The 22,356-nt window shown below is 36.2% G+C and overlaps 1 protein-coding gene across 3 annotated transcripts in view; it reads left to right on the forward strand.

Moving 5' to 3' along the window:
- Gpm6a (glycoprotein M6A) overlaps positions 1–22,356 on the forward strand; it is a 271,839-nt gene that overhangs the window by 234,749 nt on the left and 14,734 nt on the right. For all 3 annotated transcript variants that reach the window (XM_051169675.1, XM_051169673.1, XM_051169674.1), the window contains exons 2-3: positions 9,277–9,469; positions 19,809–19,965. In XM_051169675.1, the coding sequence (XP_051025632.1) occupies positions 9,277–9,469; positions 19,809–19,965 (350 nt within the window). The remainder of the gene's footprint in view (positions 1–9,276; positions 9,470–19,808; positions 19,966–22,356) is intronic.

Consider the following 22,356-nt stretch of genomic DNA (forward strand, 5'->3'; position numbering starts at 1 on the left):
AAGTGAAATTTAAATCCACTGTTTTTCTATTATAGTGTAAAATTTTATTCAAAGAACAATTTTATAAACTCTGGAGGCTCACCTTTAGTAACCATACGATAGAACCAAATTAATCACTTAAAGTTTAATGCTTATTAGTAACTAATACATTGTAAGTTACTTTATGATCATGAGAAGTCTAGCTTACTGCCAATGAAGGTGAAGCTTCTGCTAGACTTTTATGTAATAGGATGTTTTAAGCAGTTCCTCCAGTGGCTGAATTGATGCTGTGTGGTATCAGACAAAGGACAGCCATTTCTGCACAGGTATCTCAGACTCGTCCCCCAGGCACCACATTAATCTGGAGCAATATTTACTAATGGCTTTCAGAATCATATAAAATTTTATGGAATACTAATAAATAACTTCTGATAATAAATTCCTTTAGTTAAAAAAAAAAAAAAAACCCAACAACCATTTTCCTAAATTAGTTGCCTAAGGAGCCAATGTTTTTATTTTTATTCTCAGATTTTTCTCATTAGAAATTTAATGGGTTTAAGTCTTCAGGTCCTTTGTGGATGCTCTTCTGTTGTCTTCGTATGTAATTTTGTATTTTATTTTGAGTTTTCTTCAAAGTCATAATAAAAATCCTCCTGTGGTATAATTATCAAAGAAGAATTTTGAAAGCAAATATATTCAAAACAGGTTTAATTACTGATGAAACAGAATATCTCTTATTTTCTCATATAAATTTAATAGTACAAAATATTAAAAGCCCACCTGAACAGTTGCTATTTACTACCTAGGTGATTTTAAGTATATGTGAGGTATATAAGTGAAAACTAGTATTTTAACTATACAATTATTACCAACGTTTCTCATCTTTGTTCCAAAGTAAAATATAGTCAGGAATTCTGCAATCTGTCTGCAGGGAGTACTGGTTTGAGAAAATTGTCTTGGAAATAAGTTTTCCCATTGCTTTTTTATTTGACAAATATTTATTGATCATATACTATGTCCTATATAGTACAATAGGCATTGAGCACACAGAAATAAGCAACATAGAAACTCTGACCTCATGGCTTTTGTAAATCAATAAGCAAAGTCAAAGCAACATAAGCAATATGTTGAAAGACTAGTGTCATGTAGAAAAAGAAAGTAACCTTTAGTGTAGAGATCAGTTTTAAATGGGATAAGCTTGCATAGGATTAAAGACAATTACACACTCAACCATCCCTTGCAAACAGCGTTGGAGTCAGCTTGTTTGAACTTCTCAACTCCATGAAGCTCACACAAATGTCTGTGCCTCCTCTGACAATAAACAGGTGGCCTAGTTTTGCTCTGTCCTTCTCGGACTCTCTCTGTAGGTAGATTATAAAGCGGTGCTTTCTTCTACGATTGTAATGTAACTTATCTTGCATCTCTCACCACAATGCCAGAGTGACAAACTAGTCTTTTATTTAGAACAGTTTTTCTCAACCTGTGGGTCATAATACCTTTTGGGGGGTAGAAAGACCCATTCACAAGGTCATCTAAGAAGTTCAGAAAACACAGATATTTACAATATGATTCATAAAAGTAGCAAAATTACAGTCATGAAGTAGCAATGAAAATAATTTTACAGTTGAGAATCATGAAAACACGAGGAAATGTACCAAAGGGTCACAGCATTAGGAAAGTTGAGAATCACTGGTTTAGAGGGACCACATACTAGCTCTGGTTTCATGCTTGTCATGAAGATTTTCACATACATCCAGCTTAACCTAGTGCGCCTACAGGACTCGAAGTCTGAGCACCCCTTAGCCACAGCTGTATGCAGAGAAAGCTTCCCTGTTGAATTCAGTAAACCCATCAGATCAGAAGATCACAATAAATTGTTGCCATATTTTTTGGACTATAAGATACACCTGACCATAAGACACTCCCAATTTTTAGAGCAGTAAAAACAAGTAAAAACAGCAATAGGACCATAAGGCACACTTTAATCCCTTCCCCCATTTTTAGGATGGAAAAAGTGCATCTTATGGTCCAAAACATATGATCTTTTTCACTGAGATTTATTTAAGAGAATTTCTTAAGCAATGGATATTGTAACACACAAGCAATATGCAAGTGCATGAATGAACAAGTGAATGAGTGAGCAATGTTTTGATAAATGACTGAAGGTCAGGAGGGAGCAAGCCATGGAGCTTAGGTGGTTTATATCAGGAATGAATCCGTTGCAGGAGTAGATGAGAAAGTTGACCTGATCTCCAGACGCCATGTGAGTAAGCATTCTTGGCTCTCCAAAACCTTACATGTGTTTGGAACTCAGACCAGATTTAATATGCTTCAAACAGTTTCCTCCATGAACATCTTTTTTGTTGTTGTTGTTTTGCCATGTCTGAAACATGATTACCCCTGACTGTTCTTTACCCTGGGGGCTTATTTATCACAGCTAGAGGTATATGGTTCTAATCATTAACGAAGCAATTAGCTTTCTGCCTTGAGGAAACAAGCTAATTAATCAAAACATTCTTGCTAAGTCATGTTGACCAGTACAGAATGTTCTGTAATTTGTAGTATAACTCTAACAAAGTACCCGTATCTTAAATAGTAATTAGTATCAACAATTAGAAAGCAAATGTTTTTTTCAAAAGATTCACAGTAAACAGGTTTTCAAATACATTTCAGTATCTATTCTTAATTATCATTTAGCTACCATATAGCTTATGTGGTGCGGAGAGATTACGATAGTTAATGCATTGGTAGACTTGGCTGTGTTTCTGACCTAGTTGTTCCCAGACAATTGAGTTGTTTTATTTAGTTGTATGTTGTATATTTCAGTAAAGCACTTTTTACAATTTCTAATGGTGATATTTGTTTAATCACTGTACTACATATGCCTCATAGTTTACAGAGAGATCTTAAAACATCATGACAATGCATATAATTTTAGACAATGCTACCCAGTGTTCATAGGCCACCACATCTGAACATCAGAATCAGCTAAAACATGTCAAAGTATTGGTTTCTTAACAACAGAAATCTGGGATCTCTAGCTATGACATAATTCCTAGTGGTTTTGATAAGTAACAACAAAATTAAGAGGGCAAAAAGAATGTCTTTAATTACAGTCATTAGAAAATATACATGCTGACAATTAATAAAATGTGTGATAAGCATATTCCAGTTTAAATATTTTATGTTTAATCTTGAACTATTATTGTCCATATTTTCATTATGCTATACTTTATAAGAAGGAGCTATATATATGCTATTATTTGGAGACTTAAAATTTAAGCCCACGTACAGTGATTCTGACTGGCTAAAAAATGTTGTGATCACAATATTAAATAATACATATTTGGATACAATGGTTTTTGAAGTTTCTGGAAAAGCGTTAAATTTTTAAATTTTTTATTTCATTAACATGTAGGAACAAGCAGTGTCCAAATCGTAGTTTTAACCAATTTTATATATAAAAAAAGTACATGGAACTAATAGACATTCAAGAAAACTTTCACTGACTGTTGGAATAGTGATTCAGTGTCCCTGCTGTTAGGCCAGGTAGAGAAAGAGGAGGTCATATAGAATAAACACAGCACAGTGAAGTCCTGTCATTGCTCCTTCACTCCTACCCAGGGGACATATTGCCATCTACTCCATTAAAACCTGAAGGCTAAATTGGAAACTGAGGTGATATTTATAAAAAGAGGTGAAGGATGTAAAGGTTAACTAATATTTTATCTTTAGCTGATAATCTCATTGCCCTTTTCTGAAGATAATGCTAAGACCATTATTGATTCCTGAGATATGTCTAATACCTTTATTGATTTCTGGAGTCTTTTTTTTGAAATCTTAAGACACCTTGAAGCAGCATAATCCAGCATCAGGCCTTGAGGCCTTCCAGGTTTTAGTGTTCTGCCCTGCAGCATTAGAGAACAGGCTTCCAACTGCTGCCCAGGCAACCATCAAAGGGAAACATGGAGATCCGAGCCAAGCTGGAAGCTTATGCTCTCACCCGCTAGGAAGCTGTTTCATAGTCACTGTATTATGGAATTCCGATCTCTGTTTTTACCCTTGTTATCAACATGTTTAACATTGGTAATGAAGGATGATTCTTGTCCTTAAATATCTTGAATTGCTTTTTCCCCCAATTTCCATCTTTGGCTCAGTGCTCTACTTTACTTTTCCTTTTAATTTTCTAATAATGAGAATTCTATTATGATATTTTATTTAATATACCTGCACATCTTTCAGGTATTTTATAGATGTTGTCTCAATCTGTCCTTGGCCCCTTTAATAAAATCGACGTCAATATTTTAATCTTTCTGATCTTCTCTATATAAATTTTCTCACACTTTTCACAATCTCGTAAATACTATCTTAACAAATTCTTCTTTATTCTTCTCCCTCTCTCTTTAATATTGATTTTTGTTAAGTTCTACATCTCCAGAAATTAGCACCATCCCTGGCATCTCTATGAGGATTCTGTAATTTTATACTTAATGGACTAATAAAAACAAAAGTGTTAATAAAACGTTAAGGAAAAACTTCCAACTGCATATTAAAAACACAGCGTGACTACTGTTTTGTCCAGTAATAAAAGTTTAATTTGGAAGTATATGGACATAGCTGATAACAGAAAAGTAGGGAGCATGAATTAAATTTACATTTATATTAAAGAATGTCTTAGAATTCAAAACAAATTGACTTAAATGAGGTAAAGAAGCCAACATTAATAATAAAATCATGGTTTAACCCTTGGAAACACAAAATGATATAATCTTCTTTAAATTTCATTGAGTTTTTCATAATAGAATAAGGTAACAAAAATATAAATGAAAATGTACAAATGTTGACCAAAGAGATGTAATGCTTAAAATTTTCATAGATGATATACAAAATAATCAAACATTATAAAATAATTCTCAGAATCTGGAGAATTTGTTTATATATTCTAAAATAAATATGAAAATATCAATCAAAATCCCCTGAGACAATATGTGATCAAATAGTTTTCTCAAATGTATATGACAAAGTGAGTGCGCAATAATTGGAAGCGGCACACGTGAGAAAAAAATAAATATATTGGAGCAGTTTTCTCTGCCATAAATCAAGACAGGGATGTGATCTGACAGTTGATGTGATGTGGTGAGGTATGATATGCTTGAGATGTAATGGCAGGTGGTATTAGCAGAGAGGGGAGAGAGGGAGAGAGAAGTAATTGCAGGCAAATATTGTGTTTATTTGTCAATATTTAAATAGATGTAAACTGATTATATACTACATAAAAAGACAAACATCCATCAATTAAAAACCACCATATCAGGGGAGTCTCTGTATCCCTCACAAATTTTACATTAGAAGCCACTTTATACTCTTACTAAATAGTGGTAAAGGGTTTTAGAGGGTATGTTGGAAAGAAAACTTCTTGGTTCTTTTCATATTTATCTTCATCTTAAAACTGACAACATGATATTATTTCACTTGAGAAGCTATACCCAGAAAGCAAATTCCCTGTCAATATTTGAACCATAGCTTTATTCGAGAATTAAAAGGCCATATTCTCGTAATATGTAGTGTTGAAAATATACAAAGCTATCATTACTTGTTTTGTAGACATTATTCTCAAGGAATCTATATCCTCCAGTGCCAGAACCCCACTTACTATGCTTCATTAATATTCATTTAATAGAGTGTTTTTGCACTTTCGGTTCAGTAAAAAGCATGGTGCTGGGGGACAGCAGAGTCCTCAGCCTTCAGCAGTGATTATTGGGAGTGCATCCTGGCCCAGGGGCACAGTTGCCATGGCGACGCTACTGATCTGCCAAGGCTGTTACTGATCTGCCAAGGCTGTTTCTCACTGTGGGTGGAAAGAAGCTCCCCTGCCAGCAACTATGTGGGATTCTGGCAGCTGGAGAGAATGCTGAAATGATGTGCTGCTTCTCCATATGCGAGTTCAAAGAGACTTCTTTAAATGCAGTAGGCAACTCTGCTCAGACTCCTAGGAAGAATGGATTTGATTAGGATGTAGTCCCTTACAAGTTCAATATGTCCCCGATGAGACACTCTAAGGATTTTAATTTGAACAAAAGTTTTGCAGAGGGTCAACTCTTAAATTAAAACTTTCTACCCTGACCATGCAGATATGGAAACGTACAGGAAATTGTATGTGTCAGCAAAGGTAACATAATTCTGAGTAGCTTATATGACAGTGTTTAAATGGGGAGTAAGGATATGTTTCCAGGTCTTTTGGACACTGAACTATTTTGGAAATGTGTATTAATTCAGAGTCACCAACTTTAGTTTTCTCTACTATTGGAATTTATCTTATATGCTTCTACACTTGAAAGCTACGAGTAAATTAAATTTCCAATTAATGCTCTGGTCTATGAGCACGTGATTTCTTTTTGGAGAGAAGGAACCTAGCTCTGCAGCTCAGGATGGCCATATACAGCACAGCAGGAAAAACATGAACTAAGTACAAACCAGCTCTACACAGGGAATAAAATTAACTAGAAGTCCTACGCGGCTGTTTTGGTAATGATGTTTTTATGCTTTTATTTTATCTGGCCTTGACCGACTCTGATTTTTTTTATTTTATTCACCTGTACATTCTATGCTCTAGGGTAAAGCAGAGGTGATGGCACTCAGTATTTAGAATCTTGTAAGTGTTTGAATTTATAAGCAGGTGATTGGGTTGAGCATGCACATTAGGTTTTGCCATTTGCAATGGGCTGAGTAGAGTTTTTCCCATGACTGTATGGGATGCTTTGAGAATAGGGGTGGAGAGGAACCATAAAACTGGCACTCCGAAGTCGTTGGAATGATTAAACTTCACAGATTCACAGATTAAAAGAGTCTTCTTCTTCTTTTTTTTTTTTTAGTACTAATGTTACTTGTTTTCCCCTTTCATTTTAAGCAATTAATTGCATGGGGATCATAGAATATCAAAAGAGAATAGTCTAATTTTCTTTTCTGTCATTCTGGTAATCTCTACCCCAAACTGGGCTCTATGACATTCAAACACTCCACACACTGGTCTCAGCCATCTGTTGGTGATTTTTTTTTTTACTATATGAAGTTTCAAGCTGTTCTAACCTTTTCCACTTCCCCATAGTGTGAGTTTGTGTGTGTGTGTGTGTGTGTGTGTGTGTGTGTGTGTAGAAGAAGAAAAGTCCAGTAAGAGATATTTTCTCCAAAAGAAAGAGCAATAAAGCTGGGGAGGTACTCAGACTCTAAAGAAGATGATATGACCTGTTTAATGAGCAATATCAAAATAACAAACTAGTTCATTCTTGAAACATAATGTCCACTTAACACAGGAACTTTTAAATCTCATGTTTTATATATTATTGCATGTAAATATAGAGTCATCAAGATCAAGAACCTGTAACCAAAAAGTACTGCAATCTGAAAGCCAAAATACCCCCCAAATATGTAACTTTTTCAGACCTAATAAGGTGCTGAAAGGCCCCTCAACTAACAGGGCATAGGAGACTGCAAGACCTCCCAAATGAATTTCATGCTGAGATGTCAATTCCATGCTAAAGTTGAATTGTGTCTAATGATAGCAGCTTACATTTATTGAGCTTTTTGTTACACTGGTATTATTTTTTTTATATAGTATCTCATTTAATCACCACAAGAACATTATGAGGTCATTCTCTTCTTTTCCCTATTTGGCACATGATGAGTTCAAAAGGATGTTTGTTAAAAATCACAGTGATGGGATCAGTATTACGCCCTGCCTGTTTTCTGTTTTCTACTATGTCAGTGTCTTTCTCATTTTCTATTAATTAATTTATTTAATTGACTCACAGCCTGATTGCATCCCCTTTCTTCTTACCTCCAAGTCCCACCCTCATATCCCCTTCTCTCCTTCCCCATTTCCCTTCTCCTCAGAAAAGAGGAGGCCCTGGTGGGTGCCAACCCAACCTGATACAGCAAGACTAAGCACATTCTCTTCCTCCGAAGCCAGAGAAGCGAACCCAACTATGGGAAAGGGATGGAAAGGCATGCAGTAAGCCTCTACCCCCATCATTAGTGGACCCGCTTAATGATCATGCTGCACATCGGCTACATATGTGTAGGGGGCCTAGGTCCAGCCTGTGCTTGCTCTTTGGTTGGTGGTTAAGTCTCTCTGAGCCTCCCATGGGCCCCGGATAGTTTTACTCTGTGGGTCTTTTTGTGGTATTTTTGACCCTTCCAGCTCTCTCAATCCTTTCAGCTCCCTCAATCTTTCCTCTCACTCTTCCATGAAACTCCCTGGGCTCTGCCTATGGTTTGGCTGTGGGCCTCTCATCTGTTTCTATCACTTCCTGAATGAAACCTCATTGAAGACAGTTATGCTAGGCAGTTATGCTCTTCCATCTGCAAGCCTTGAAGAGTGTCATTGATAGTGTCAGGGGTTGGCTTTCTCCCATGGAGTGCGTCTCAAGTTGGGCCAGTCATTGGTCTGCCATTCTCTCAATCTCTGCCTCATCTTTATCACTCAATTTTTTGTAGTTAGGGCAAATTTTGGAGAGAGGGCTTTATAGGTGTCCCTCTCCCTCCACCAGAATGCCTGGCTGGCTACAGGAGATGCCAACTTCAGGCTACATATCCAATGTTGCAAGAAGTCTCATATAGGGTCACCCTCACAGACACCCAGAAGCCTCCCCTGTCCAAGAAATGCACCCCACACACCGATTTATATTCCCTCTCCCAGTACTTTCTCCCCACCTACTCTTTTAACCAAAATCTATAAATAGATTTTCATTATGAGTCACCATATAAAGAACACACATACATGAGCTCCTGTATTCAAAAATATTCATGTGTTCAATTACTGTCTAATTTTTTTCTTCTCTACTTTTGAATTTTGTATGTTTTTTCAGTATACTACAAGTTTTAAATAATGATCTGAAAATGCATAAATAGTTCAAAGAAATAGATGTTACTTCAGTAAAGTGAAAAACATGATTTATGAGAACAGTGAATTCAAAGCAAAATGATAAACATGCTTGTATGATGATTAATAATGAGTCCAGATAGAAATGAAGGGCTTCTGTAGGACTAGGAGTAGAGGATGAAATCATAAGCCATATATGCACCCACTTGACTGTGGAGAATGAATTGTCACAATTGACTTCCTCCTTTTATCTTCGAGGACGCTCTACGACTGTATTTAATGTGGTTGACTCCAGACCATCTATGAATACTAATACTGTAGTGTGGAGGTCATAGAAACAGTTTAATAAGATGAATAAATAAAATGACTTTTCCTTTTTTTTTTTTTTTTTTTTTTTTTTTTCTGTTGCTCTTCTACAGGGTGTTTTGAGTGCTGTATTAAATGCCTTGGAGGTATTCCCTATGCCTCTCTGATTGCCACCATCCTGCTGTATGCAGGCGTGGCCCTGTTCTGTGGATGTGGTCATGAAGCCCTTTCTGGAACAGTCAACATTCTGCAGACCTACTTTGAGATGGCAAGGACTGCTGGAGACACGCTGGATGTTTTCACCATGTAAGTCACACTCCATGTCCACTATTTGTGGAGTCTATAGGTTGTTTACATTCCTGTATTTTTTCTAAATACATAGATGTCTACCTAAGTAAGGTGATGATAAGTGAAAATTTTAGAAAGCTGTATGAGGCAAACATGATTGAAAGAATTGACCTGTCAACCAAGACAGAGTACTTTGCATGGAATATGAGACCAAATTAATAGAGGTTTAACCAAGGCTTTGACATCAATTAAATTACCAGTAAGTAGGAAAGTTGTTCCTTGCTCTTTATATTGAACATAGGCTCTTATTTTTAAAAAATGACAAAAAGACAGAAGACAGAGGTAGACACAAATTTAAGCTTAGATGTTAATTTTAGGAAATTCATAAAATTCCAAGTGGGATCAGACACTTCAATTTTTTAACCCAGCCATGCATATGCTATTACATTACTTTCTTTAACACAAAGAAAATAATGTTAAAGGTTTTGTGGTCTTCTGTAAGATAAAAATTTGAGCAACTTTTCTGAAAATACCAATTATGTGTTATGATCCCCTAAAATGTAAAGTACCAGGACTATAAATTATGATGCTGTATAAATAATAATTTTTTTGGTTTTGTAAATGCAATTTAAGTAGTCTGAAAGTGAAATTCTTTTGTTCTGTTTATAGTTTTTTAATGTTTAATATTATAGAAAGTAAATATTTTGGATTTACTTACAGGAGGATTTATTTTCAGATAAGTTGTTAATTCTCATCATCTATTGGGTGATTTCACAATCATGGACAGAAATTACTTATTATTTTAAGTTTTTAAAAAATAAAAACTATCTATACTCCATTTATGCTTGTTAGCCTTGAAACTATTTGTGTTTATTTCATTCTACTCAGTTTTATGTGTTTGAAATATTCATGTTTTTTCTCTTCTAAAATATGCAGTTGTTCTTCTTGCATGTGCACATTTTCTGGAATCAGATTATCTTAATTGTTACCTGGTTAGTTGTGGTAACATTGCTCTTTCTCACATCCTTCCAGGTAAACATAATCAACTACAATTCTGATTTATCCAAGTCAGTTTCTATGATCCTAGTGTCACTAGAAACTCCTTGGTAGGAGAAAACTACAATTCAATTAAAAAACTACAATTCAAAAGTATGCAATATTAAAGACCAGGTGTAGTGGCCCTTTAATCCCAGAGTGTGAGTGGCAGAGACAGGCAGATCTCTGTGAGTTTTAGACCAGGTTGGTCTAGATAGCAAGTTCCAGAGTTAAATAGAAGACCATGTCTCAAAAACAGTATACAATACTGCTAAATTTGTTTACTTTTATAAACTATAAGCAATTTTTCAATAATATTTTTAATATGCTGTATCATTAGTGTAATTAAAGTTAATAATTCTCTATGAAAATTAAGAGAATAGAGTTTCACATAGTCATACAATAGTCCACGATTTTCTAGTCTGAGAGGTGAAGGAAGAAACAGAAGGAGAAACAATGAAAATTTTAAGGAAAAAATATTTAGCTTTTATATTTATCTGAAATGTTTGAAGATTTTAAACACTGACGAATTCTGATCAGCAAAAATGAAATATAATAAAGGAACCCTATAACCCTTCCACAAATGGTGATTAGAAAAAGAGTAATTGCAGAAGCTGTGAGATCAGCTGAGACTTGTGGTGAAGCTCTGTGAGCTCAGCTCCTTATGAGGCTGGGGTTAGGGGAATCTCAAGTTCAAATCCTACCTGGGCTACAGAGCAAGTTCAGCTCCAGCCTAAGAAAATTAATATGAATCTTTCTCAATATTGAAAGCACAAATAGAGCTGAGGAAAGAGCTCAGAGGTAGAACAATTGTATATGTTTTACATAAATATATATACACATACCTCTACATATATGTGTATTTGTCAATTTGGTTCTTCAAATCCAGGTCATGAGTTGGCTCCAACTTGCAATAAGTTTATTCAAGATTAATAACTGTAACACTTATGTTGTACATATGAGAGCTTCATCTAGAAAATATGAGATCTAGTCCTTAGTACTGAAAAATATGAGAAATAATTTTTAAAAACTACAATCCATGACTCTGAAGTATCAGTGTCCCCGAACTTGCAAATGAATATTTACTAGCAAGTTAAGAGTGATCTATTTCTTTTCGTAACTTTATTTCACATATCATTTACAACTTAGCATTATTTATTTAATTGGATAATAACTATATATTCCTGTAATTTATTAGTTGTTATAGAGTTAAACATTAGCAAGCGCATAAATCCAAAACTTGATAGCCATCATCATCTTAGATTAAATTGCTAGAATCCTTCTTTGCTTCTAACTCATACTCATCATATGAAATGTAGTTAAGCTATTTCAAATTCCAACTGGTTAAGCAGGGCACAGTGGCACACACTTTTAACACTAGCATTGGGAAGCAGAGGCAGGCTGATGTCTATGATTTCCAGGACAAGAAGGGCTGCATAGTGAGACTCCGTCTTGGGGTGATGGAGGAAGAAGAGATGAAGAAGAAGAAAAAGGAGGAAGAGGTGGAGGAGAGGGAGGAGGTGGAGGAGGAAAGAAATGAAAAGAAAAAGAAACAGAAAATTCAACTGGATTCTTGCTGGTTAGTTCAGGAGAGTTTTAGTAAGATGATTTCATGGGTATATTTTAATGTTTCAAAACTGACATTTTCTTTTTAGTTATATCTCAGCCTAGCCTGGACAAAATATGTTCTCACTGTTCATTATTTTAAGCTACCACAGATGTCCTTGAAATCCACAGTGTCTCTATATTTAGTCTGCATTTAAGTTGCTTTATTCAGTTATAGCACATAAAGTTTGTAAGGAGTCATAAGTCTAATAAATGAATATATATATATATTAGAAATTACAAAGTTAAGTATTTGATAGTTACACAACCAACTTTAAAATATGGTAGGTCTCTGCTCAAGCTCTGAGGATGCTATCTATGGAAGCTTAGGGAAGGGACTTTAGAAGAGACTTTCGAGTATATATTTTATAGTTTTACATTTGATCCAGTTTATGAGAAATTAAATGTAAAACAAATAAAGGTATGTTCGAATGATGAGACTATTGGCTGGGTCCAAATTATTTCTCTCTTCATAGTTCAGATTCTGTAAATTCATTATATAGGCCTCATGGAGCTTCCGCGTGGATTAAATCCCTCTCCTTGCCAAAAACAAACAACAAAAACAACAACAAAAAAACTCCACTCAAAAAAGCATATGAAAACAGGGAAGATTTGTACCATAGAACTCTCAATGTGATAAGGGAGGACTTAAATTATTCCTATTTTGAGGTTGTGGAGTTCACCCTCAGCAGGGCTGCCTGCAGGAAAAGGGATGTGTAGAGGAATGTTAATTCAGAACATGGCTGTTCTGGCAAAGGATCATATCCAAAGACTTTCTAGGTTTGTGTGATCCAGCTGGGATCCAAATACACCTATGATCCAGGAGACAGAGGCAAGCAGATCTGAGTTCACTGCCAGCCTGGTATTCAGCAAGTATCAGGTTAAAAAAACAAAACAAACAAACAAACGAACAAACAAAAAAACAGGTCCAGGAGAGCTGGTACAAGCCTTTAATCTCAGACAAAGGTAAAGCTAGTTTGTAGAAGGAAGCACCCATGTTTGAAAGTGATGTCTAATTGAGTGGCAGAAAAGGTGAGAAATCGGAGAAGATTTAACAGAATAGAATATGCCCAACTCTCACAAGAAGAGAGAGGAACGGGAAGCTACTTAAAGACAGTTTTACAGAGAGAGGAGGCAGCTTTCCCAGAACAGTAATAGAAAGATGGGTTTGACAGAGAGAGAGAGAGAGAGAGAGAGAGAGAGAGAGAGAGAGAGAGAGAGAGAGAGAGAGAGAGAACTCAGGTGAAAACAGAATGAGCCAGAAAATGAGAAGGAACCAGAAGAGTAGAGCAGATTGCTGAGTTAGCTTATGGTCAAGCAGAGCAATTCCGGACAGAGAGATAAAGTCAGATTAAGTAAATCAGTTGGGAGAAGAGTTTGAGGAGAACAGCTGAGTGTAACCAGCTAGCCCAGACGCAATAAGAACAAGAAAGGGTGGTCTTTTTAAGTCTCAGAGGCTGAAAGCATTCTAGGCCTAGGTTAGATTGTATGGAGGCTAGAAGCATCCAGGACTAGGCCTAGGTTAGCAGCAGGAGGCAGTATGCCTCGGAGACAACAACTGACCAAGGAGAATAAAAGTTACTTTTACAGGGATGTCAGGGGGAATAGGAAAAGTAAAGGAGAAACAGAGAGTGCACAGTAGAACTGTAAGGAAGCCGGGACAAATATTAGGCTTATAGGTTGATATGTCTCTCTACTTTTTCCTCTCCTTTTCTCCCCCATTTCTCTCCCCACCCCTTAAATACATACAAGTATCTAAACATAATCCAGATCTCTAACACTAAAGGGCAGTCTATGGAAGACATGCAACCGTGAAATGTAACCATTGTGTTTTACTAGTTGTCTTCCCAGCTTGGAATTTTACTTGTCACAGATAAGTCGGAGGTTGCTTTCCTTTCTTCTGCAGTATATTTCAGACATGTAATCATGACTGCTATCATTGATGTGTCCTACATCTTAACTTCTCAGTTTGCCATGGTCCCACCAAAGTGTCGAAGCCTTCAAAGAAAGAAGAGAATGAATTTCCAACAGCTTTTTGATCTGTTGGTAAAATGTTTTAAAATATCTTCATCTGTCACTGGTTTCCAAGAAGCATTTTGATTAGTGATATGTCAGTTTGGTTCTTCAAATCCAGATCATGTGTTGGCTCTCAATTTGTGATACATTTATAATTTAATGTAGTCCCATTATTTCTTCCACCTAAACATCATTCACATATTAGCACAACAGCATGGGCTCACACATTCGGAAATGACTCGCTATCTGCTGTGATTAGAGGAGCTCTTCTAATTTGTGACTCAGTGTCTCTTACCCAAGAGAGACTTTGACAGTGCGTTTTGCTGAGTTCTTTAATCATCCTTTGACAAAGCAAGCAGGAGGAGGCTGAGTATTTTACAAGAGTACAACAAATTTATACAGACAATGAAATATGGTGCCTGGTCAAAAGTTAGATATCAAACGATGGTCAAAACGATTTGCTAAGTGATTTGACCTCTTGAATAAACATCCTGAGGTATGGTCACATGCCAGCTTTACTCTTAAATAAAACTTTCCATGTAGTTTATTTCTTAAGGGTTGTTTTCTTTGGAAATTCAGTGAAATGCAAAACAGTTACCAATGTCTTAATGGTTTGATGTAAGGAGTCAAGGCTAAAGCAAGAAAAAGTAAGGCTTAGAAACCATGCTGGCCTGTAAACTCTCTCTACTTAGTGACAGGATTGACAGTTAAACCAGATATTGTCACTTTCTACTGACAATACTCCTCCAAGAGCAGCCAAATTAGAGTTGATAGGAGACAGCTTGTTAGTCTTGGAAATCAGAGCAGACTTAAATCATAGTTAAAACTTGGGTTAGTAAATCTTATTGAATTCATGAGTTCTAAAATAACAGTCGAATAGTGTGCTTTGTTACTAAGCATTTTTTTTTCTGGCTTCTAATCCTTAAAAACATTCTCTTTTAAAATCAGAAACTATTTTTCTTAAAACTATGAAATTGCTTCTTTCACAGTTTCAGAGGTCAGAAATCTAAAGCAGGTCTTACTAGGTTTACTGCAACGGGCTGAAATCAAGATGCTGGCAAAACTGTGCTCCATCTGGAGTCTCTGGAGTTGTTCCATCTTACAGAAGCCACCTGCATTCCTGGCTCCTTGTCCCTTTCCTTCTTCAAAGGCAGCCATGTGGCATCCTGAAATCGCTCTCTGACTTTTATAGTGACACGCTTACATCTTTCATTTTAAAGAGCCACACAGTTACATTGAACCCACTCATGTACTACAGCATAATTTTCCTATCTGGAGATCATTAACCACATCTGCAAAATGCCTTTGATCAGGGTGACTCATGAGCGTTTTCCAGGAAACAGGATGTAGACACCTTCGGATGCCATTATTCTTTACACCACTGTTAAAAGTGGGGACCTGGGGAACTGGGTCTCCATATTGTAGATTGTGCCATAACTTGCCAAACCTCTGAAAAATATGTTCTCCTTTACATGCTCGTAATGCATTGGCTACAGAGTAAGTATTCAAAATAACGCAATTAAAACTTATGTAAGAAATTGGAAGGATGAACACTGATAATTCAGTGTTTCTTTTGTTCCATTTCTCTACATAAAGCATATGTTATTTTTTCCATTGGCTCCACAGTTTTATAAAAAAAAATTGAGAAAATTGAAGGGATTTACAATGAGATAAAATATCTGAGAGGTGGGATATTATAGACCGTCACTCTGTAATTGAATGTAACGGGTCTCTTTGTTTCTAAATGCAAAGTCAAACTAAGTTCAGATAAGAAATAAGAGAGCAAAGAAATATTCATAACATGCAGCAGGTAATGAGAGCCTAGGATTTATGACCATATCAATGCCCTTTCTTATGATTTTTTCAGGTAATCTCTACATATACATATATACATATTATATACATCTAAGGGGTATGTTCTTACGCATGTTCAATTCAAGGTGTGCACTACTGTACATGCTCACTTAAGGTCAGAGTTCAGGAAGAAAAGGTAATATACAAGAAAACTTTTAGGAATAGTTTTGATTTTATTAAATGTGAAACAAAGGAATATCTTGCAAAATATTTAGTATCTGTTTCCTGATAAATTTTTAGCTTCAGCCAAAACAATGGACATTTGAGAGGTTCATTAACACAGAAATCGCCTCTAACCATACCTCCCTTACTTATCTATCAACACGAATTTGAGCATTCATTAAAAAGAATTGAAATTAGGATTCTGAGGAAATAGCTGGACTACCATGTTCATTGCATCAACTTTCACAGACCAGGGTGTACAACAACTTAAATTTTGACGGATGGATATATAGATAAAGAAAATATAGTATATAGGCAGTGAACTACTACTGACCATTAGAAAATAAACCCAGACACGTGGATGAATCACAAAACCTTCATGTTAAGTGAAAGAAGCTACTCACCACAAGAATGGTGATTTAGATTAGCTTTCTAGCATAGTCCATCTCATAGAAACAAAACAAAACAAAACAAAAAACCAACCAACCAAACAAACAAACAAAAAAAAGAATTCTCATTGAAAGGAGCTGGGTTGGAGGGTAAGAATAAATTTGAGTTGTTCAATAAATATGGAGTGTCAGTCATGTAAAATTAAAAAGTTCTAGGAGTCTTCTGTGCAAAATTGTAACATTTATGATTAACCATGCCATTGTGGAAATGTAAGTCTAGTAAAAAAAATAAGTCATGTTCCTTTAGCTGAAATAAAAAATTACTAAATATGAATTTTATGGATCACACCTGTCAATGTTTCAAAGTGAGCTGTGGTAGTTTGAATAGGTTTGACCCCCTTAGACTCATGTGTTTGAATGTTTGGCCCACAGGGAGTGTCACTATTAGGAGGTGTGACCTCATTGGTGGAAGTGTGTCACTGTGGGTGGTGGGGTGGGCTTTGCAGATTTCTGTGCTCGTGCTTCGCCCACTGTGGAAGGAGAGCGTCTTCCTGGCTGCCTACGAAGACAATTCCCTCGTGGCTGCCACTGGATCAAGATGTAGAACTCTTGGCTCCTCCAGCACCATGTCTACCTGCATGCTGTCATGCTTTCTCTGAAACTGTAAGCCAGCCCCAGGCAAATGTACTCCTTTATAGTGTCTCTTCACAGCAATGAAACCCTTAACTAAGACAATAGCTTTACTGTAACTTTCAAAATCATCAATGGTGGTGTTTTTCTGAAACCTAACAGGAAATGGAAAAGATACTTATAATTTTCTATACCTAAGACTTCCAAACTTACTTCCTGCTCAGTTACACATGGAATTCAGGTGACTAGGAAGCAGTAGCCATGTCCTGCTTTTGAAAGTTGGTCACTTTCCAGTTCAGAAGAGATATAGCATACTCTAGCATTATGGTCAAGTCAGTGCATTCTAGTAAATGACTTGCAACCATGTGTTAAACAATGTCAGCATTAGTCATATGCAGGCTTTACATTTAGACAAACAAATGGATGTTTACTGGTACTGCCATAAAAACAAAAACTTCGTGGATTAGAATGTAGGGGCTGTGGGTAGAGGTAGAGAGCGTATTCACAATACACAAGGGGACACTGAGTAGTTCAAACCCTAGCCCTAAAGATTATAACAATGAGAAAAAGAGGAGAGATTTTACACACACACACACACACACACACACACACACACACACACACACACCCCTCACACTCACACACACCCCTCACACTCACACATACTCTCCCATAGTTGCAAACTTAATAATTCTGGAATAATGTTGTCACTAGGGGAAATTTCTTAACCAAGACTGTATAGAAGGTTCAGCTATTTACGTCTTCCAGGTAGTGGATTGATGCCACATCATTCCAACTTGCTTCCATCTTCAGAATGATTTCTCCTCTTTTAAAAATTAAGTGGAGATCGTCTTAGGTCAAATCATCAGAGTGTTAATTATGATGGCAATTGGGAATGTCAATGAAAATGAACAATTTTGTTGAAAGTGTTGTAAACCTATGCTTTACTTATGCAATCCATCCTTTGGGTAGTGCTTCAGTATTGACATTGTATTACAGGTAGAATGTCATATCCATATGACATATTTATATCCAATATGGATATATATAAATATGTATATATACATTCCAAATGTTATACTTGATCTATTCCTGACAGTAAGTGGCAGAGAGCACTGAGTTGATGTCACCTCCACCCCTGCACTTTACTGGCATATTGTATAACTCTGATCACATTGAGTGTAAGCCACTTACTGGTCCTGACAATGTATGAAAACAAGTTAGAGTCCTCTTCATCTACAGTACACCACTATGGCTATAAATATTTCTGTGATTTAAGAAGATATCAAGTGAAACATAAACACAGAGTGACAAATTTCAAAATAAAGAACAGTAAATAGAAACTTAGGTCACAAACATGCTAATTCTTCTTTCTCAATTTCATGAGCATTGGTCTCCTAAAATAGAGCTACCGGGTGACGGTATGTCATCTACCATCTACCCTCTAGCATCTATCCATGCTTATCTCTAGCTATCACATGTGCATCTGTCCTCTGTGTGAATATGTTTATATTTCCTAAATATAAGTTTTGTATTATTTAAAATATTTTTTTTATAATTAGAAACCAACTATGAGAAAGGGTAATTACTGTTTTAAACTTGTCAGGAATTATGCTGTGATTATTTTTGGCTCACTTATATTAAATATTAATTTGTGTTTCTACCAAAAGGGTTTGCTTGTCATTTATATGGAAAATTCTCTTCCTTCTCATTATTGGTACTATTATTGTGAGAAAATATTAGTGACAATTGGTAATAGAAGTTAAATAAAATGCACTTAAAATTAGTGTAGTGACAAAGTATGAAATTGATATAAATTTACAAAAAACTAATAAATAACCTCCAAAACATTCATTATCCTTTTATATATTCAAGACATTCGATATGGATATAAATATGTATATATAAATATATAAATATATACCCACATTATCAATTTTCCCACTCCTACTACACTTAGCAAATTAATTTAAGCAACTTATTAATTATCTAGATAAGACTTCATTAATGTGACCAAAGAACAAGAGAGACTGTAGAGGCCGAGGCAGAGATGTACATACATACCAAAACAAACAAACAAACAAAACAAAACAAAAACCCTTGTTGGCAAGTATTAAACATGGCAGAACAAAATTTATAGGCAAACATTAGGAACATAAAAAAACAAATGTTTTATAGTTCATCTACCATTATGAATACCAATTTTCTTTTGCTTTACTTTTATTATCAAGAATTTCATTTAATATAGTGTGTTCAGATCCAAGTCAATCTATCCCCTACTTCCTCCTCTGCTGTTCTTCTCCTGTCATCCTCTATTTTCCCCTCTTAACTTCATGTACTCTTCCTCTCTATTTTTTAATTTACTACTCACTGAGTCCGGTTAGTACTTCCTGCAGGTGTATGGGTACAGGGCCGTATACTGAAGCCTGTGCAGTGTCTCAGAGGTCACATCCCTGAAGAAAAGTGACTTTCCCTCTCCCACTAGCCATCAACTGCCAATAGCTGCTCCCTGATCCATGCTGAGACTTTGCATAGGTGCTTTTGTGCATATTTTCTGTTTACATTTCAAAAGGCCCATGGACACGAGAGGATCAGCGTTTGAAAACAAGTGACAAAAAGTCACTGAACTAAATCACCTTGTGCCTTGGTTTTCTTTTCGTCTCCAGGATTGACATCTTTAAGTATGTGATCTATGGCATCGCGGCGGCTTTCTTCGTCTACGGCATTTTACTGATGGTGGAAGGTTTCTTCACGACTGGGGCCATCAAAGATCTCTATGGGGACTTCAAAATCACCACGTGCGGCCGCTGCGTGAGCGCCTGGGTATGTCTTTTCTCTGCACTCACCATGTAATGCGGGTTGATGTCAGGATCACGCAAATGTTTTTACTCACCTTAAGAGAGTTAGAACATTCTTTAACGGAGTAACCTTTTCTTCAATGAGGATAGCCCTGCAACTTCATAATAAGATTCCTAAGTTAAGAGTATTTCTTGTGAAATATTGGTTTTAAACTCTCAAGTCATATGCACTGCAACTAATTTTGTTTGTAAAGGAGGCAACATATATTTATTTTTTTACATTACGTTACCATAGAAAATAATTTAAAAATTCTAATCTATAAGTAGTGCAGATGTGTGTACATTTCTGTCTCTCCTCTTAAACATATCTCCACGGTAAGCTATATATTTAGGAGTAATTTAAAAAATCTTTTAAAAAAGTATATTCATTAGTTGGTCCTGTCTTAAACTTTTATTGATGAGATGTTTAATTTTAAATCAGATCTATTTTCATAACATAGAACTAATGCATATTAAAGCATGTATCTACTAATGCATGAAGGTAGTAAAAACCAAATATACCATTGAAGACAGTGTTGCATGTTTTATGCAGAACAGTTTTCCCACAATGAATCACTGAAGCACCCCTCCCTGCCTTGCCTTTCTTACTATTTTGCCGTGCCATACAAGAACATGTATTTAATTACAGAAAAAAAAAAAAAAAGAAACAAAATGTAAGCAATCTGCAATAAGGACCAATAAATTAGTTTGTCTCACAGAAAAATTAAACATACCAGTGAGCAGCAACTCATTATATTGAGCAGCTTGTAACAGATTCTGAGATGCAACTTGGTTGAGTTGTGGACACTTATTTCTATCTGGGGGACTCTTCCTGCAGTTCCTAACAGGTGACATAGATGAATGTGAGACAAACTGAAATTTCAATAAAGTGACTTAAGGCACGGAAAATGGATTGCCACCTAAGTTCTTCGGATTGGTAATAAAATTTCAGGTCTAGAGGAAATAATATGCATAAAGATCTTGGATTGATGTTAAAAGCATGTGTATTCAGTTCTTGATGACACTTAAACAATTTCTCTAGAAAAAGGCAAGTTTCTGACCTTGATTTAACGTCTTTTTTTTTTATTATAAATAGTGTATAATAAATGTAGAGACTGATGAGCGTCCTTATTGTTCAGACAACTCAGTACAGGGCTTCTGTGAGCTTTAGAAAGCAATTTCAGGCTTCTGAATCCTGGTTGACCTACTTTACAAAAATCAAGATCATCTTGAAAGGTCTACGACTATGATGCTGCCGAAGTGCTAGGGTCTATTAACTGATCTCTCATGGCACAAAATGTCCCACCAGCAAGACAGTTGCAGTCAATTGTGATGTTTCATTTAGAATTGGAAAACCATCACATAGTAAAATATAATCACGGAAGAATTTCCACACCTATGTACAGATAATTTTCTGCCTGTCATTCAAGTGTCTTAAAAGGAATCTCAAATACCTATTTTTAAAGTGAATCATGAACCACGCTATTTTTCTACCATAGTAGCAATGTCATCAGTCATACCCAATGCAGCAGAAGGTTGGCAGCAGCTGCGTGGGCTGCCTCGGTGGCTATGCAGTCGGCCCACGAAGATGTGCCTGCCCACACTTGGGACACGTGCTGTGGCATCCAGGCTTGATCAAAGCTGAGCAGAAGCAGCAACAGTAATCTCTAGCCTACTAGAGAGTAAGGCCTGTAATTGTCATTGGAGGGGACAAACTCCTAGTTCCAAGAAATACAGCCAGCTCTACTAAGTCCTGTATGCCTCTTCCTTGGCCATTGTGTGCTGAATCAGAGGAAGAAGGAATTTAGGTTCTCCATTTAGCTGTTACCTTCTTTTTTTATCTTGCAATCTAGCTCACATTCAATGCATTAGCCTGCTCTGCCTGCCTTCCTTAGCTTTGGAAGTGTCTGTGCTTTTGCAGATGTCTTAATGTCTTTATACTTGGAGAACTGAGTAATACTGAAGGTTGGAAGAAATGTTTCCCTGTCGCCATGTGCAAAGTTTCCCGAGTGAACAGTAATAGAAATTTGTTGTGTTATCCCTGTTCCTCTATAAAAACCAAAATGGTTACTAGCTGAAGAAGCTTCACCACACCGCTGCAATTAGCTTTAAAACCGCGTTAGCTTTCCGATCACAGAGTGATGGCTGGTGTTCTCCTCACTCGGAGAATGCTCTGGAAAGCACAGTTTGATTTGCATTGTTTCTTCCCTCATACAACAACAAGACTAATACAAGCTCATTTCAACATTTCCAGGCTACCATTCAAAACTTGGTATCTGAGGCACACCAAAATGCAGAACCACAATGTTAATCTATGGGAGTGGAAATAACTACTTTATTGAGTCATCGTATAAGAGGTTATTATATTTTCAGTAAT

This window comes from Acomys russatus, chromosome 27 (assembly GCF_903995435.1).
Source record: "Acomys russatus chromosome 27, mAcoRus1.1, whole genome shotgun sequence".
Lineage (NCBI taxonomy): Eukaryota > Metazoa > Chordata > Mammalia > Rodentia > Muridae > Acomys > Acomys russatus.